Source organism: Puma concolor, chromosome E1 (assembly GCF_028749965.1).
Source record: "Puma concolor isolate L17-30 chromosome E1, mPumCon1.1.hap2, whole genome shotgun sequence".
Classification (NCBI taxonomy): Eukaryota; Metazoa; Chordata; class Mammalia; order Carnivora; family Felidae; genus Puma; species Puma concolor.
In genome coordinates this window covers 14,725,363-14,743,871 of record NC_141680.1, presented here as the reverse complement: position 1 = coordinate 14,743,871, position 18,509 = coordinate 14,725,363, and the positions used below count along the sequence as shown (strand labels likewise).

The following is an 18,509-nucleotide window of genomic DNA, read 5'->3' as shown; positions in this document are numbered from 1 at the left end:
CGGTGTGCTAAGTTGAAATGGCACAGTTTCCCTGAAGTTTCACAACCGCCTCCTGAAGCAGCTGCCGTCGCTCTCGGCGTGGTACAGCTGAGAAGATGGAGGCAGGACACTTGGTTAAGGTCATCGGTGAAGAAATCACGGGGCTGGGGTTTGAATCCCGGTCTGTACTTCGTGGCTGGTTTCATCCAGGCTGGAGCTGAGTCGTTCTCAGCACCTCCCTTGGCCACTCTGCTTTCTCACTCTTTTTACCCCTGCTCTGCTCGGGGGCCGTGCACCTAATCTGGGTGGCACAGAATATGCACCTCTGCCTTCACACCACATGCCCTTGCTGCAGGCCCAGGTCGAGTGGCATCTCTGGTGCCTGAATGATGAGGAGCCTCACCGGCAAGGTGCAGGGGGCACGGAGCCACACGGGAACAGCGGAGAGGGAGGTGGTGGCCGTGCACACGGGAGGAGTTGGGAGGGCCAGGTTATAGCCCCAGGCTAACAGATGGGCAAATGGTTAACTTCTCCAAGACTCAGCTTCCCCATCTGTAAGACAGGATGGTTGGGCTACTGTCTAACCTGCTCTCTTGTAGCTTTGACATTCTAGGAGTTTACCTTCATGACCTTTGTCCTTTTGTGTTTCTCTGAGGACCTCAATGATGGGAGGTACTCGCTGTTGAAAAAGTGAATGCATACATGCATGAACGAATGTCTTTGAAAACAGGGGCTCTGCACACTTCGTCTCTGGCACCCTAGAATCTAACATCGTGTTTGGCACATAGCAGGTTCTCAATCTAGATTTGGTGAATGATTCAGTTATGGGTCATTATGGTTAGCCTATCATGTGCAGGTGGAGGGAAGGAGAGAAAGAGGCAGAATCAGCAGATGGGTCCGAGGCCAGCTTAGGATAAGGTTATAAGAATCCTTCAGTACCACCAAGATGTTCTAGAACCTTCTGGGGGCTGACCCTTCATCAACTGCAGTAGTTGAGCCATAGACTAGATTCCCCCAGAGGAGAGCCCAGGCTGGCAAATCTAGGATTTGCTCATGGAGGTTCTTGAAGCAGCATCCAGGAGGTGAGGACCTGAGCTGGGAGCCTCAGATAACCTTCCTCCATTCCTTTTTGCTGCCCCTGCCCTCCCTCACAGACCCCTGTTTCTTTGCTAAAGAAAGAGATGGGCACGCACACATGTGTGGGTACGTGTGTGTGTGTGTGTGTGTGTGTGTGTGTGTGTGTGTTTCTGCTGCACAGGCTGGTAAGCCATGCTCCAGCCATCTGAGATGACTGTCATACACAGCAACTGGCCATAATGGGACTGGGTGAGCATAGGGATGATTCAGTGCAGCCTGTCTCCACTGCTGGGGGCACAGAAGCAAGCACATTCCTGATGGTGGGGAAATCTAGAACCCATTGCCTTGTAGGAAACAGAATCCAACTTTCTTTTTTTTATACAATTTTTTATGTTTATTTATTTTTGAGAGAGAGAGAGAGAGAGAGAGAGAGGTGGGGGGGGGAGAGGGAGCAGGGAAGGGGCAGAGAGAGAGGGAGACACAGGATCCAAAGCAGGCTTCAGGCTCTGAGCTGTCAGCACAGAGCCCGACGGGGGGCTCGACCCCACAAACTGTGAAATCATGACTGATGCTTAACTGACTGAGCCACCCAGGTGCCCCCCAAAGCCTCCTTTCTAACTGATGGTCCCAGTTCTTGGTCACTAGAAATGGCTTCTCTGAATAGAGAGAAAGCACGTGATGAAGCCTGGAGGTGACTGTGTCCTCTTGTTTCTTCCTCAAGAGAGGGAGGGAGAGGGCCTGGAGGAACATCTTCCCAGCAGCCCGGCAAAGAGCAGCATTTCAGCTGTCCTGTGGTTTGGCCAGAAGATACCACACGGCCATCCCTACTCTAGGTTCAGATTTCACCAGCTAAGAATTCAACATTTTATTAGAAGCAGGGTGACCACACAGGCAGGAGCAGACGCAGCGTATCTTCTCTTGGCCCCTAGGGTCCTCGATGGCAGCTGCTGGAGCCATGGCTCATGCAGGATGGGGGCTGTAAACTCAGGGCTTCGATCTCCAGTCAGTGAGAATTACACACAAAATCTAGATGGTTACCTTTACAGACATCTGCTTCTCCTGGTTCTTGTGGTAGTGTTGGCAAGGCCACATGCTCATGTTGGGGAGAGAGCAGAGTCAGGGCCCAGGTATCAGTGCATCAAGTCTCTGCCTCCAGCTTTCCAGCCTTCCTTCCAGAAAGCCTATGGCTCCGCAGTCCACCCTTGATTCCAATTTCGTGGCTTTTTTCATGCATTGGCCGAAGGCCATGATCACCAGTTAATTTCCCCATTTTCCACCAGGACTTTGCTTACAGTGGATTACAAGAATCCTTCAGGTAGCACTAAGATGTTCTAGAACCTTCTGGGGCTGCCCCCTTAGTCACTTCCTCTTACACACCCAGGGAATGTGCTGAGAGTATGCTGGGTTGTTAAGGGCAGGGGAGCTTGCTGTTCTGGGGGTTAGAATGCTGCATCAGTTCAGCTCATAATTACTGGGCACCCCCATTCCAAGCCCGGTGCCAGGCCCTGGGGTTGGTGGGAAAACAGAGATGAAAAAGACATGGTCTCTGCTCGTGAAAGCTTACAGCCCTGGAGGCAGGCAGATGTATAGTCAGACAACTGCAGGGGAGTGTGAGGAGGGCTGGCAGAGATGTCCTCTGAGAGGATGGAAGGGGTTTCCTGCAGACTTGGTGATGCCTGAGCCCTATCCGAGGGTGAGTAAGGTCAGTCCACAGAAGAGAGAGGCAGCAACAGTGCACAGACAGTGAGGTGAGAAACGCAGCGGGTGGGAGGGATCTGGGGGCGGTTACTACCACCAGATGGAATACTGGGGTGGGAGTATGGGGGCAGGCTGGGCAGCCTCTGGCAGTATGGGACAGCTGTGCGGAGGGCTGAGCTGGCTTCTCTGGGTGACCGGAGCCACTGCAGGGTTTTAAGGGGAGTAGGACCCAGATTTGAGTCAGAGGGTCCTCTGGCTGTCCTCTGCTGACTCACTGGAGAGGTTGGAGGCTGGGGCGGGGACAGTGGGTTGGAGAGAGTGGACAGATTGGAGAGTTATCGAAGAGGTGGTCTTCCCAGCCTGGATTGGTTTCGATGTGGAAGGTGAGAGCAAGGGAGGGGTCAAGGTGAAGACTTTCAAGTTTCTGGGTGAGCCCTTGGGTGGATGTTGGCCCCATTTATGGAGATGGGGGAGTAAGGCTCTGAATACATGATCCCTACTCTCCCCTCCCCCCTCTCCCCTCTCCACGTGGCCAGTGTAGATCCTGACCGTCATACCTACCCTCCCCCCCGCCCCCGACCATAGAGGGGACAGAGGAGAGGAGCAACATGTGAAGGGTTGCAAGAGATGGTCTGTGGTCAGGAAACAGGCCAGGAAGTGCCCTCTCCCTGACCTTGCAGGCAGGCCTGGCAGTGACCTGGGCCGTGACCCCCAACCCTGCTCAGCTCCTAGGGTGCCTTTGGCAGGTGAGCTCTGGGTAAGCACCGGCTGGCGCCACTGCCCTTGTAATCAGCAGCTGGCTGGACCACGCATGCAGGGCACCCACTTCCCGACACCCTGTGGCCCTGAGCCTGAGCACAGTGTAGGCGTGTGTGGGTGTGTGTAGGCGTGTGTGTGCGCTTGCCTGTGCAGGTGGACATGAGCTTTGAGGGCCCATGTGGGTGACTGTGTGGTGCCTTTTTTGGCTTTAGCGAGTTCCTATGGTAACCACGAACATGTCTCTTTTGGGATCTGGAGTCTCAGGGCGTGAGTGGCTACAGGGAGAAGCAAGGCGGGCGGGTGTTCAGCTGGCAATTGGGCTGTGGCCTGATTTCATTGCCAGACACTGAGGATGCACCTGGAGGTGCCATTTGCCAGGCAGCAAGGTCTGCAAACTCCAGGGATTTGTGTGTTCCTGGCCCTCATCCCGGCTGGTCCCCGCCATGCCTAGGAAGCCCTGGTGAGTCCCTGTTCTGGATTCTTGGTGGACAAGCAGCTTCCTGGGTCTTGACCAGGTCCGGTGGGTGTCTCCTGATGGGCAAACAGGGAGCTAGCTGGAAGCTCTGGCCAGTGGGCACTGGGCATCGGGCCCTTCTGAGATGGGTATGAGACTATGGGCAGGAGGGGTTCTGCTTATTCCTGGGGCCCTGTGGGGGTGTTTGCCAAGTGGCTGGGGAGCTGAGTGGTCCTTATTGATCCCATGGGACAGGGCTAAGTGTGTTACTGTGGGGGACCAGGGCAGGGAAACAGGAGAGTGGAATGCAGATGGGCAGCCTGGGGCCCACCAGCCTGGGCCCAGCTCTTCTTGGGGGAGCCTCCTCACCCCATTCAGCTCCCTGAAAGGGTCCTTCAGTCCTCAGGTCCCTGGCCATGTACTTGAGCTTCTTCACAGGTCTCCCCAGACTTAGAGGCCTGCTGGCCTGACTCGATGAGAAGACTCAGAATCCCATGGGGAGGAGGCCCTAGGGCTTTACTTGGCTCACCAAGGGCTGGATTTGGCCAGGGCTGGGGAAGAATTGCTCTTATGGGCTTTGAAGAGAGGCTCTGATTCCCCACATTGTCCTTCCCACGTGCTTCCTGTCCATACATTGTGGACCCCGGGGTGTGTCAGGACCCCCGCTGCCCACAGAGAGGCTCCTGCTGGACAGGGTGCCTGGGAATGTGGGGGTGCTTGCTTCTATTTCCTTCCTTCTGCTGTCCCCTGTGGGGCTGGGAGCAGGGAGTGGGGATGGGAGTGTGGGGAGAGGATGTAGAGGGCCCTCTCCCAGGAGCTAGCTGTTCCCTCTCCCTCTGAGGGGGCCTGGTGAGGCTCTGCTGGGATGGGGGCTGTGCAGCAGGGGTTGCTAGGTCTGGCTGTGTGGTTGTGGGGTTTCTGAAGGGCAAGGGGAGCAAGGAAGTGGACGTTCTGTGCTTTTTCCAGACCATCTAGGCCCTTCTTTTCTGGAAGGCAGAGTCCAGAGCCTGATCCCCAACAGCTTGCCCTGGGAGCATTGGGAGGTGTGGGAGCCTTTAAGGGAGATCTCCAGATCTCTGGAGCCCTTGAATCTCAGAACTTGAAATAAAAAAGTCAAATGAGCCACTACATAAATTCATTGTGCCCCTGAAACTAGTCACTGAACCTGAGCTTGGTTACCTCCAGCAACAGGGAGCTCATTACTTTGTAAGGATGCCTATTCTATTACAATACAGTTCTGATTGTTCAAAGATGACCATTCTTTTAATCTGGAATCTCTGTAGCTGCCATTCCTTGGTTTCTCATCCCTCCCCAAACAAGGCTAATCCCTTGTTTTCCTGACATTCCTTTAGATTTTGGAAGGTGGTTCTTGTTCCCAGTGTTCTTCCCCCCCCCCCCCCCCCCGGCTGGTCATCCCTGGCCCCTTCAGCTGTAGTTGGGATTTCTCACTGCCTGGGGTAATCTGTGTTGGAAAGAATCAGGTTTTCTCTAGGCTTCATCTCAAAGCCTGGTCAGAAGGGTTGACCTGGGCAGCCTGCAGAAGCCCAGTGGACATGAGGGTGGGCAACTAGAGGTCATGGGCATCAGCCTCCTTATTTACAGATCAGTATGTGAGGTCGCAAGTGGGCATGTTCCTAGCTTGAGGTGGGGGGTGGGGGACCAGGACAGAGCTGTCTGGCTCTGTGCAGCACCTGGCTCCTTTCCTCCTCCCCCTAGCAGCCCCTCCATCATCACCGCTTTCTGGCTTAGCACGTTGTCTTGTCTCTTCTTTCTGAAGATAGGCCTGATGGCTGCAGGGATCTGGCAGGGCCGAAGACAACCACAGGAAGGGGTCTGGGGGCACATATCAGCGTCTGTGGGGGTGCTTGCCTGTCTTGCCAGATCTTCCACTGTCCAAGAGAAGCTGGAAATCTGGAATTTTAGGAAAAGTCTTGAGAGCTAACTCAAGCCATGTGTGGCCTGCCCTGTAGGCCAGGTTCAGCGCAGAGGGTCACCAGTGGGCCAGTTGTGATGATCTGGGGCTGTCATCCCTCTCGGGTTCCAGCTCCCTGTCTCCCCATGGCCGACTCCCTAGTCCCTGTCCCAGGTCACCCCCTCCCAGGTGCTCTCATCTCCGCCTTCAGCCGCTGACTGATCACTTCCTGCTCTGTCCCCAGACCACACTCACTCTCAATTAACCTTTTCTGTCTTCCAATCCAGTTCTTTCTCTGTCACCGGGTTGTGAAGTCCCTGAGTCACGAGGCCCTCTCCCGCCCTCCTCCTGGTTCAGGCCCATTATCTCCTGTCCAGACAGTTGACAAAGGCTCTCTAATTAACCTCCTCCTCAGGCCTCTGCCAGCTCTGACTAATCCGTCATGCCAAAGTCGTCTCTAGCTCTGCCCTCTGTGTGCCCGTGGCAGGCTTTGTTAGTGCTGACTGCACATAGTCTAGTTCCTGGGAGCCTGGTGTGGGGACCGTCCCCGCCCCAAGCTGGTGGGGGGCTGGGCGTGTTTTGGTTGTGTTGACTTTCCAGTGTCCTCTCTTTCTGGCATTAGCATCCACTAACGGTCTCTGGTCCATAGCAGATAATTTGATCCTCCTCTCCCTCAAGGCAGTGGTTCCCAGATGTTTTGCACTTTGCTATCACCTGGGAGGCTTTAAAAGATTCTCATGCCCAGGTCACACCCAGTTCCAGAGTTGGAAATCAGAATGTCTGGGGTGGGTGGGTCCCATCATCAGTATTTTTTTTTTTTTTTTAAAGATTTCCAGTGTTTTTTTTTTTCATTCTTTTTTTTTAGTGTTTATTTATTTTTGAGAGAGAGAAAGAGAGAGACAGTGTGAGCAGGGGAGGGGCAGAGAGAGAGGGAGACACAGAATCTGAAGCAGGCTCTGGGCTCTGAGCTGTCAGCACCGAGCCTGATGCGGGGCTGGAACTCACGAACTGTGAGATCATGACCTGAGCCAAAGTCGGACGCTCAACCGACTGAGCCACCTAGGTGCCCTGATTTCCAGGTAATTCTAATGTGCAATAGTTTCTGGGAACCCCAGTCCCAAGGGATGAGCAGTGTGCTGATTGTCAATGGTTCAGGTCAGGTTGGATGTTAAAATGGGCTCCAGGTGGGTGGGTCACTCTAGGTTAAGGTTTCTGTTGACATTTGGGGCTGGATAAATCTTTGTTTCGGGGGCTGTCCTGTGCGTTGTAGATGTTGAGCAGCGTCTCTGGCCTTTGCTTACGAGACACTAGCAACCTGCCCCCTAGGAGTGACAGTCAAAAATGTGTCCGGGCATTGCTGAGTTTTCAGAGGGGAGGGAGTAGAAGCTTCCCCTCCCCAAAGAGGACTACTGCTCCAGGCCAAGCTGGGCTCACTTCACAGCATTGCAAGGTGTGCACGGAGGAAAAGGCTGCCAACCAGTGAACCCCGTCTTAGTGGTTATTCCGTGTGCTTCAGAGTCAGGCAGCCTATGTTTTATTTTTTTTTTTTTTAAATTTTTTTTTTTTTCTTTTCAACGTTTATTTATTTTTGGGACAGAGAGGGACAGAGCATGAACAGGGGAGGGGCAGAGAGAGGGAGACACAGAATCGGAAACAGGCTCCAGGCTCTGAGCCATCAGCCCAGAGCCTGACGCGGGGCTCGAACTCACGGACCGTGAGATCGTGACCTGGCTGAAGCCGGACGCTTAACCGACTGCGCCACCCAGGCGCCCCAGGCAGCCTATGTTTTAAATCCGGACTCCACCATCTGGATGAACTTGGGCAAGTTATTTAACTTCTCTGTGTCTCAGCACATTTCTAGGGTTTGGTGGGTTCCTCCCCCCCCTCCCACTTTTCTTACAACCGTGCCTCCTCTTGATCTTCAGCTCCAAGCCAGACGGTGTGACTTGCTGTTTTCTGGCACTTTTTCGCCTTGATGCCTTTACTTCTTTGCTTATGTTGTTCCCTTAGCAGGAAATGCCTTTACTTCTTCCTGCTCTGCGGTGGTCCAGTGGTTTCTGCCCGCGTCCCTCTCCCCTTGAAATCTGAGGCTGTGGGAGCCTCTGGGGTGCCCAGCCCAGCTCCGTCACAGTTTGTTGTTTAGGTGAGGTGGTTGACCCCTCCCTGCCTCGGGCTGGGCTGTGAACCAGCAGGGTACCACAGTGTCATCTTCCGTCCCACGCCCTCCTCATTCTTCGAGGGTGGAGTGGGCGGAAATCCGTGCCTGGCAGGCCGCAAAGCCACATTACTGACTTCTAGAGCCCTGCCCTGAGGGTGTGTGTGTGTGCGCGTGTGTGTGTGTGTGTGTGTGTGTGTGTGCGCGCGCGCGCGCATGCAACGCAGCCATTGCCACTTTCCTGGTTGCCTTGCTGCCGGTAGACACATCTGGAATTGAGGATCTCTGGGCTACAGGCTTTTCCAGGTGCATTTCTGGGCCCAGAAAGAGGACTTGAAGGGACCTCACCCTGCCATGCCCTGTCCAGACCCTCCTGCCAGCTCAGCATAGGCTGGATCAGGGGTGCCCACCCCTGGCTGCTGTGCAGACCCACCCTGGGGAATCTGCTTCCTTAGGCCTGAGTGGGGCCTGGGACACCTGGGCCTCATCAGGGCCAGAGGTGCTCCTTCTGGTGCAGCTGTGTTTGTGGCTCTTTGGGAGCCAGTGACATTTAAAGCTCTTCTCCCCGTAATCTAGATTCAGTGGTTAGGTTCATGTGCTCTGGGTGACCTTGGGCAAGCCATACAACCTCTCTGTGCCTCATTTATGTGGGGATCACAAATGTGGGTCCTATTGTGCGGTTACAAGGAGATGATCCAGGCACCCTGGAGCACCCTGCCCGGTACATAGCGGTTGGTACATGTTACCTGCCACAGTATTTCCGATATTAGTAACAATAGTCCTGGGCTGTGTGGACACAGGTGCCCATGTGATATGCCCGCGTGCATGCAGGCATACCCACAGGGGCAAACTGGACCCATATGCACCCAGACCCAGGCCTGCTGCTGACAGGTATGGGCAAGTGGTATCAGTGCAGGCACATGGATGGACACACCTTCAGTAGGAAATCCACCAGGAGTGCAGACGTGTGTGTGTGTGTGTGAGTGTGTGTGTGTGTGTGTGTGTGTGTGTGTGTGTGTGTATACGAGGCCTGGATGGTCGGGCTTTTGTTTTATTCATACTCTGACATTATTCCTGGAGTCAGTAGCACCTAGGCTGAGCTCTGGGAGCCCAAGGGGCCCTGTTTCCGTAGCAACCATGATACAGTAAAAGTAGGAGGGGGAGGGAAGAGATGGAAGGCCTTGGGCCAGCTGGGAGGGGTGTCCTGCCTGCAAGGGCCTTGCCTTCCACACCCTCTGCCGTCCGGAGGTTCTGGTTGTGTTGGTTTGATTTTTTTTAAGTTTATTTCTTCATTCTGAGAGAGAGAGAATGCGTGCACATGCACCAGGGAGGGGCAGAGAGAGAGACAGAGAGAGTCCCAAGCAGGTTCCATGCTCTCAGTGCGGAGCCTGATGCAGGGCTTGATCTCATGAACCGTGAGATCATGACCTGAGCCGAAATCAAGAGTCAGATGCTTAACTGACTGAGACAATTCAGGCGCCCCGTGCTTGTTTGATTTTTTACAATAATGACATGGCCACCTCAGAGTACTGATGACCCGAACCTGACAGCTGTTAACATTTTGTTGCATTTTCACCAAACCTTATTAGACGTTGTGGTAAAATAGGGGTGCCTGCAAGGCTCAGTCTGTTGAGTGGCTGACTCTTGATTTCGGCTCAGGTCATGATCTGGCGGTTCGTGGGATTGAGCCCCGCCTCGGGCTCTGTGCTGACAGTGTGGAGCCTGCTTGGGATTCTCTTCTCTCTCTCTCTCTCTCTTCCCCTCCTCCCACTTGTGTTCTCTCTCTCAAAATAAATAAATAAACCTTTAAAAAATTGTGGTAAAATATACATAATATGAGATTTATTATTGTAACCATTTTTTTTTTTTTTTTTATTTTTGGGACAGAGAGAGACAGAGCATGAATGGGGGAGGGGCAGAGAGAGAGGGAGACACGGAATCGGAAACAGGCTCCAGGCTCTGAGCCATCAGCCCAGGGCCTGACGCGGGGCTCGAACTCACGGACCGTGAGATCGTGACCTGGCTGAAGTCGGATGCTTAACCGACTGCGCCACCCAGGCGCCCCTATTGTAACCATTTTTAAGGATAGCACTAAGTGGCATTGAGTATATTTATAATGTACAACCCCCACCACTCACCATTTCTAGAACTTTTTCCTTGTCCCAAACTGAAACTCTGCACCCGTTGAACACTAACTCCCCACTCCTCCTGCCCTCCCTCCAGCCCATGGCAACCACAGCCATCTACTTTCTGACTTTATGAATGTGGTCACTCTAAGTGGCCCCAGGCGAGTGTATCTGTACAGCATTGGCCCTTTTGTGTATGGCTTCTTTCGCTAGTGAAACGTCTTCAAGATTCATCCATGTTGTAGCGTGTCAGAATTTCCTTCCTCTTTAAGATTGAAGACTATCGTATGTATATTTTGTTTAGCCACATTTTGTTTATCCATTCATCTATGGATGAACACGTGGACCTTTTGGCCGATACGCTGCCATGAACAGGAGTCTCCAAATACCTGTTTCAGTCCCTGCTTTCAGTTCTTTCGGGTATATACCCGGAAGCTGAGTTGTTGGATCATATGGTAATTCTATTTTAAACTTTTTGAGCTTTTTTTTTTTTTCTTTTTAAAGAAAAGAAAGGACATCATAAAGTCAAATTCCTGTAATCATTCCTTCTTGGCCCCATTGCCCTGTCCCCCCCATCCATAGAGGCGAGTACTACCAGGAACGTGGTGTGTTTTTTCTCAGTCAGTGTTTTTAGCACCGTCACATCCATGGATAGGCATCTAGAGACATTATATACTTTTTCCTGTGTATTAAGAATCCACATGCATGATGTCCTTTCAAGCTTACGTGAATGTATCCTGGCCATGTTCTGGCCTCGGGCTGTTGGGGTACAGGTCTTGGCTCTGCCACTTACCAGCTTGTGAGACTCCAGGCAGGTGACTTAATTTCTCTGTGCCTACTTTAGTCGTCTGTAAAATGGGAATAATAGTAAAACCGAAACCTCGTAGATTATTTTGCAGATTCCGTAAGCTTACGTATGCCAAGGGCTTAGAACGGCGTTCGTTGTTACCACTGCAGTTCTGCATTCATGCCTCACTGCCATGTGGCATTTTTTGGTACACACATGTCACATCTTTTGTTTCCCCCTTTTATGTCCTGTTGGTGGGCTCTTGGGTCATTTCCATTTTCTTATATTGCAGACAGTACTGTAATAACTGTCCTCTCGTGTGACCCTCTGTGCATTTGGGTGAGGCTGGGTGTGTGTGTGGGGGGTTACCAGGAGGCAGGGCTGTTGGGTTGCAGCTCTTCCAGAGGTAGACATACTGCCCTCAAGAGAGGTTTTATGTTCATTTCTTCTGCCCATTAATCAGATTATTTGTTTTTTGGGTGTTGGGTTGTATAAATTATTTTTGTATGTTTTTAATTTTATTTTTATTTTTTATTTTAAGTAGGCTGCATGCCCAGTGTGGGGCTTGAACTCACGACTCCGAGATTAAGAGTTGTGTACTCTACCGACTGAGCCAGCTAGTCACCCGTATCTATAAGTTCTTTCTATATTCTGGATTCTGACCCTTTATTGGAAATATCATTTGCAAATATCTTCTCCCATTCAGTAGGTTCCCTTTTAGTTTTGTTGATTGTTTCCTTCACTGTGCAGAAGCCTTTTATTTTGATATAACACTTGTAGGTTAACTATACTAGAATTTAAAGCAAAAAGAAAGACAGGTTTTATGATTTTACTTATGTGTGGAATCTACAAAACAAGGCAAACAAATAAACAAAAAGCAGAAACAGACCATAAATACAGAGAACAAACTGTCAGAGGGGCGGAGAGTGGGATGTATGGGCTTGCAGTTACGGAATGAGTGAGTCAGGGATAAAAGGTACAGCATAAGGAATATAGTCAGTTAGTAGTGTTGTGTGGTTTCAGATGGCAGCTGCACTTGTGAGCATATAGCATAATGTATACACTCGATCAATCACTATTGTACAGCTGAAGGTAATGTACATTGTATTCAGTTATACTGCGATACCTTCCCTCCCCTCCCTTCCCCTCCCCTTACTTCCCTTCCCTCCCCTTCCCTTCCCTTCCCTTCCCTTCCCTTCCCTCCCCTCCCCTCCCCTCCCCTCCCCTCCCCTCCCCTTCCCAAGGAGGTTTTACCATTAACACTCCTGTCAGGGGTATATGTGGATTCAGTCCCCAAGTCCTCATTGATATTTAACTTTTGCATTTATTTGATTGACAGAGTACATTTTATTTTATTCTCTATTACATCAGCACTACCGTAACTCTGAGTAAGTGAACAAAAGCCCCCATGGCCTCCTTGGGTCTTCTTTTCTCTGCATAGTGTAACAAGCATTTCCCCATATCAGTACAGTCTTTTTTTCCTTAAAAATTTTTTTTAATGTTTTTATTTATTTTTGAGACAGAGACAGAGCATGAGCAGGGGAGGGGTGGAGAGAGAGGGAGACAGAATCTGAAGCAGGCTCCAGGCTCTGAGCTGTCAGCACAGAGCCCGACGCGGGGCTCGAACTCAGGGACTGTGAGATTATGACCTGAGCTGAAGTCGGATGCTCAACCGACTGAGCCACCCAGGCGTCCCTTTTTTAAAAATAGCCTTTTTCTTGATTATAAAAATAGTACATGCTCACTGTAGAAGATTTATAAATGCATACAAATATTGGGATGGAAAAATAAAAACCCATGCCCTGCCACCTGAAATGTTACTAGTTTGATGTTTCTTTTTAGTCTTTTTGTGCTTTTTAGCTTCCTTTTAAAAGTTATTATGTAATTACATTTTTGACACAATTAAATACTCTTTAAAAACATGGTTAAAAATATTGCATAACAATCCTATTATGATGTTTCATAATTTATTTAATCATTGCTTTACATTTTAGATATTAAGGTTGTCTTATACATTTTTAACTATTAATAAATAATGCTGCAAAAACATCCTTGAATATAAATCTTTGTGTCTTTGATTACTTTTTGGACTACCACTAAAGGTAACATATTTTCACAGATTGTTTCAAATTTTATTTTTTGGGAAAATATTTCTTTTTTTAAATTTTTTTTATTAAAAACTTTTTTTTTTAACGTTTATTTATTTTTGAGACAGAGAGAGACAGAGCATGAACAGGGGAGGGGCAGAGAGAGAGGGAGACACAGAATTGGAAACAGGCTCCAGGCTCTGAGCCATCAGCCCAGAGCCTGACGCGGGGCTCGAACTCACAGACTGCGAGATCGTGACCTGGCTGAAGTCAGACGCTTAACCGACTGCGCCACCCAGGCGCCCCGGGAAAATATTTCTTAATGACTCTTGCCTGTTTTTCTATTGGGATATTCATATATTTCCTGCTGACTAATTAGAACTCTTTGGTAATTAAAGTTGTGAACGCTTTGTCATTCATATTTTTATTTCCAAATAATCTTTCTCAGTTTACCCTTTGCCCTTAAATTTTATTTTTGTTTTTTAGTACGAAAGTTTAAAATTTTAAGATAGTAAAATCTGTCAAACTTTTCATTTGTGACTTCTTTGTTACTTTTATGCTTAGAAAGACCTTCTCCATCCAGAAAGTTGATGGTGCTATTTATTTATTTATTTATTTATTTATTTATTTACTTCCTTTTCACATTAACTCTTTTCTTTTCACATTAATTCTTTAATCCATTTGGAATTTAGTTGGGATAAGATGAGAGATTAAATTATAATTTTATTTTCCCAAATAATCGGATATGTCATACCAGCTCTAGACTTCAATTTTTCACTTTCATTACTAAATTCTTATGTATCCAAAATTATCTTTCTGGGTTTCTGTGTGATTCCTACGGCCTGTCTGTTGAATCTTATACTAGCTCAGAGGTGAAAAAGAGCGAGGTTTGCTCAAGTGAACGAGTGAGGCTGGAGCATTGGAAGAGGAATCAGGTTGAAAGGGTGGAGGGCCTGGGTGGTCAGGCTTCAGGGTGTGCATTCAATTAGTTTAGCTACAGGGAGATAGTTGGAGGCTTTAAGTGGAGGCCTGGAGCTTTATAGGAAGGTCACTGTGACCGCCTGGGGAGACCCTGAGGGACTCCTTTGGAGCTGATGGACGCGAACCCACAATGGGTCAAGAGAACGATGAAGGCGGGGGCGCCCGGGTGGCTCTGTTGGTTAAGTGTCTGACTTCAGCTCAGGTCATGATCTCACGGTTCTTGAGTTCAAGCCCTGCGTCGGGCTCTGTGCTGACAGCTCAGAGCCTGGAGCCTGCTTTGGGTTCTGTGTCTCCCTCCCTCTCTGCTCCTCCCCTACTCACACTCTGCCTCTCTCTCAAAAATAAATAAACATTAAAAAAATAAAAAAAAGAAAGATGAAGGCAGCTTCAGGTGTGTTCTCGAAATGGATGGCTAGCTGCAAGGTGCTACAGGGTGGGATCTGCAAGATGTGGAGGCTGGCTGGACTTGGTTGGAAGGAAAGGGGGGAGCCATGGAGCATGTCCTGGCGTGGCATCTGGATGACCCAGATAATTGTTCTGTTAGTCAGGGATTGGTTTTTTTTTTTTTCAGTTTATAAAAACTTACATGATGATGGCTTAATATAAAGCTATATAGAATGAATAATAATTTAGCAAACATTGTGTGCTTATTCTGCGCAGCTGCACTGTAGGAGATGCTTTTATATGCATTATCTTGATCTTTACCCAGTCCTTAGGAGATTTGTACTCTGATTCCTATTTCACAGGCGAGGAAAATTAGCCTCAGAGAGGCTGTCACTTGCCTAAGGTCACACAACTGGCGATCTGAGAACAGAACCAGGTTTATGTGTCTCTAAGTCCAAGCTTCTCTTTGCTCTTTGGGGGCTCTTCAGTCACGTGGGGCCCTAACTCTTCCAGGATTGGGATGTGCAGCATCCTAGAAGCATGGCGCACTGGCAACCCCGGGGACCCACTAGCAAGCCCAGGGGCCTGGTTCCTCTTGTCTTTCAGTAGCAGGTGTCCTTGCTTCCTGCTGCCTTCTTTGAGTGCCTCATGTATTCATATGCCCTAGGAGAGGAGATCCAATTGGTCAGTTGGTCATCATCTGATTGGTTAGGACTCTTTGGACATGGCCAGAGTCAAACCAGCCTTTGTGAAAAGGACTGCCTTGGTTCTTGTGGCTGGGAGGTCCAGGGAGTTGGTCTGTCTGGTTTGGGCATAGCTGGATACCAGGGCTCAGACAGTCCTTCAGACTAGTGTTGTCCTGTGTGTGGCAGTTTAAAGTTAAATTAATTAAGAGGCGCCTGGGTGGCTCAGTCGGTTGAGTGTCCGACCTTGGCTCAGGTCATAATCTCAAGGTTTGTGGTTCGGGCCCCAAGTGGGGCTCTGTGCCGACGGCTCAGAGCCTGGAGCCTGCTTTGGGTTCTGTGTCTCCCTCTCTTGCTCTGCCTCTCCCCCATCCATGGTCTGTCTCTGTCTCTCAAGAATAAATAAAAGTTAAAAAAATAAAAAAAAATAATTAAAATAAGCACAATTAAAAATTCAGTTCCGTATTTGCACTAGCCACATTTCCAGTGCTCAATAAGCACATGTGGCTGTTGGCTGCTGTACTGGATAGCACAGGTACGGAACATTTCCATCGTTACAGAAAGTTCTGTTAGGCAGCTCTGGTTGAGACAGAAGGCTAGACTTCCCGTGGAGGTTTTCCAAGGGTTGAACAAGCCCAGAGGTTGTATAGTCTGTGACTTGTCACCTGCTGCAGATATGGTCCTGGACTCCCAGGCCAGGTGTCTGAGCTTCACAAATCCAGTGCCACTAGGTGGCGCCAAGGAGGTGGCCAGGAGCAGTTTTCTTTGGCAGGAGGGAGTTGGCACACAGCTCCTGTCTCCTTGGGCCCGGGGACAGGAGCAGAGAGAATCAGTTGATGTCCAGTTCATTAAGTCCACTGCAATAAGTCACGGGCTCCTGCATTCACACTCAGACACGCACACACAGGTACATGCATTTAGACAGGACCTCGCATGGAGTCCTACACACAGTCCCATCCACTCTCGGAAACACAATCCCTGAAAAGCACAGCATGTATGATGCCACATTTCATTATAACAGCAATAAAAATAGCTACCGGTTCCAGAGCACTGGCTTCCTTCCTCATTTCGTCCTCACAACCGTCCCATGAAGTGGTTCTTCCCGTTCTTTCCTTTTTAAAATGGAAGAAGCCAAGGCTCAGGTGGTAAAGTGACCTGCCCCAGTCATATAGGTGGCACAGGATGGAGCGGGATTCAACCAGGGTTGTCTGCCTCCGTAGGCTTTGTCATCCTCTTCTCTTGATCATGCTTAGTTCTGAGCGCAGGCCCGAAGGCAGACCCAGTGTCATACTCAGACACAGGTTCAGGCATGGAAGGACGGAACTGTGCTCTGCACTCACACAGACACACATCGATGCTGCTGGTCCCACCGAGGGCACATGGAGTAATGGAGGGAGTTCATACTGGGAGGGAATGATGGTTGCTGCCTTCCAGGAGTATCAGGCACAGGTTCTAGAGTGTGCAGTAGACAGGGGTGGTTGTGCCTGGTTCCAGAGTATTTGAATGTTGTGGGGATGGAGGATGGGGGTAGGGCTGGCTTCCTGATACCTGGCCCCTGGCACTTTCTCTGTTCACGCTTGAACCCGGACTTCGAGGTACTGTTGTGGAAGCCGCATCAGCCAGGGGCTTGGATGTACTTCCTCTTTCCCCTTCTGACCAAGTTGATTTCTGGGCTTATGGGTATAAGAGGGCTCTGTCCTAAGACAGCTCTGCCTTTCGCGTTTTGGTCTCCTGCTCTGGGAGAGTTCCTTGGAGTGAACTGGGACCCAGGCTTTGTCAGAGACGACAGCAGGTCCTGCCTCCCGAATGATGTGGGTTCAGGAATTTGTAAGTGTCTGAGAAAGAAAAGCTGTTGGGATGCTAATCCAGTCAAAAACCTGTGTTTTGCCTTTATCTTTTTCTTGATGCTTCACAGTCTGCTCTTAGTCAACTGCAAGTCCTGAGCAGGTGCTATTGTACCTGCTGTGGTGGGTCTTGAGCATAGAGAATAATGTGGGCTGGCTGTCCACCACGCGCTTCCCCTTGGGTTAGCTGTCCAGAACTCACAGCTCACCTACCCATTGAGTCAAGGTCAGAAGAGGCAGCCATGTCCCTGAGTGGCTGTGTAATAAATAAGGCAGTTGGAAAGAGTACAAAACAATACTAGAACAATTATTGATTAGACAGAGTGGGGAAACCACACAATTGAAATGGGAAATAGTGCACTGCAAATTCTGTATACAGTGCAGACGTAAGGAGGGTCAGCTACGGAAGAGGAAGAGGAGGTAGGTGTAGATGCCTGTGGCGATTCTGAAAGGTACACCTGGAAGCTTTGAGGCATGCCTCTGTACAGTGTCTAGTTTCTTTTTTATTATTTTTTAACTTTTTAATGTTTGTTTACTTTTGAGAGAGAGGGAGAGAACGTGCGTGCACGCAAGCAGGGGAGGGGCAGAGAGAGAGACAGAATCCTAGCAGGCTCCAGGCTCTGAGCTGTCAACACAGAGCCCGATGCGGGGTTCGAACTCATGGACTCCGAGATCATGACCTGAGCTGAAGTCAGACGCTTAACTGACTGAGCCACCCAGGCACCCCATGTACAATGTCTAATTTAACCTACATGCCCTTTAAACGTAGACTTGTCAGTAGTCTTTCCCTCACCTGACATGGCAGGGTCCTTTGGCTCACAAGAGGGGGAAGAAGGAGGGGAGAAGAGGAGAAACTTGGCTCATATAACTGGGTCAGAATTGGCACAGAGAAAGCAGGAACGCGGGGTGTTCATGCCTTAGGGCTGTAAACAGCACTGAGGTCTGATGCAGGAGAGAGAGAGGTGTTTGTTCAGCTCATGAATATTCACTGGGGACCTGCTTTGTGCTAGGCATTGATTTGGGTGATGGGGATCCTGGTTCTGTCCCTCCCTGATGAGGTTCCTTGGATAAACCCCCAAATCCTCTCTGAGCTTCTGTTTTCCCATCTGGAAAGTGAAGATAATGAGAGTCCCTACCTCATAGGGATATTTGAGGACTGAATGAATTCACATGGAAAGTGCCAGCACAGCCTTTAGTGCTCATGTCCGTAGCCATTACTGAAGACACTGAGAGTGGTTAGGTGATCCTGGTCCCTGTGCCCAAGGAGCTTCCATGTATGGGTGGAGACAGACATTTAATAGCCAACTGCAAAGTGTGAGGCAATGCCAGTAAAGATGTGGGAGGAGCAGTGAATTCTTCCTTGTGGAATGAGGGAAGGCTTCCTAAAGGAGGCAACATTTGAAAGTTGAAAAGGAATCCCCCAGGAGGGGGATTATAGGGGGTGTTTCCGACTGAGGGCACAACAAGGCAAAGAGCCCGGGGTGGGCGAGTATATGGAGCTGTTTGAGAAACAGTGAGTCAGGTACTGAGGCAGGAGTGGGGTATGCTCAGGGAGGGTCTCCAGTGTGATGCTGAGGAGGTGG

At 49.9% G+C, this 18,509-nt stretch overlaps 1 protein-coding gene across 6 annotated transcripts in view; it reads left to right on the top strand.

Annotated features, from left to right (window-relative positions):
• RAP1GAP2 (RAP1 GTPase activating protein 2) overlaps nt 1–18,509 on the top strand; it is a 227,885-nt gene that overhangs the window by 43,672 nt on the left and 165,704 nt on the right. Inside the window, exon 1 of one of the 6 annotated variants that reach the window (XM_086686317.1) lies at nt 3,880–3,973. The exons of the other annotated variants lie outside the window; for them this stretch is intronic. Within the exon in view, the coding sequence (XP_086542443.1) occupies nt 3,957–3,973 (17 nt within the window). The 5' untranslated portion in view covers nt 3,880–3,956. Of the gene's footprint in view, nt 1–3,879; nt 3,974–18,509 lie in introns of those variants that run through there. 6 annotated transcript variants of the gene reach the window in all.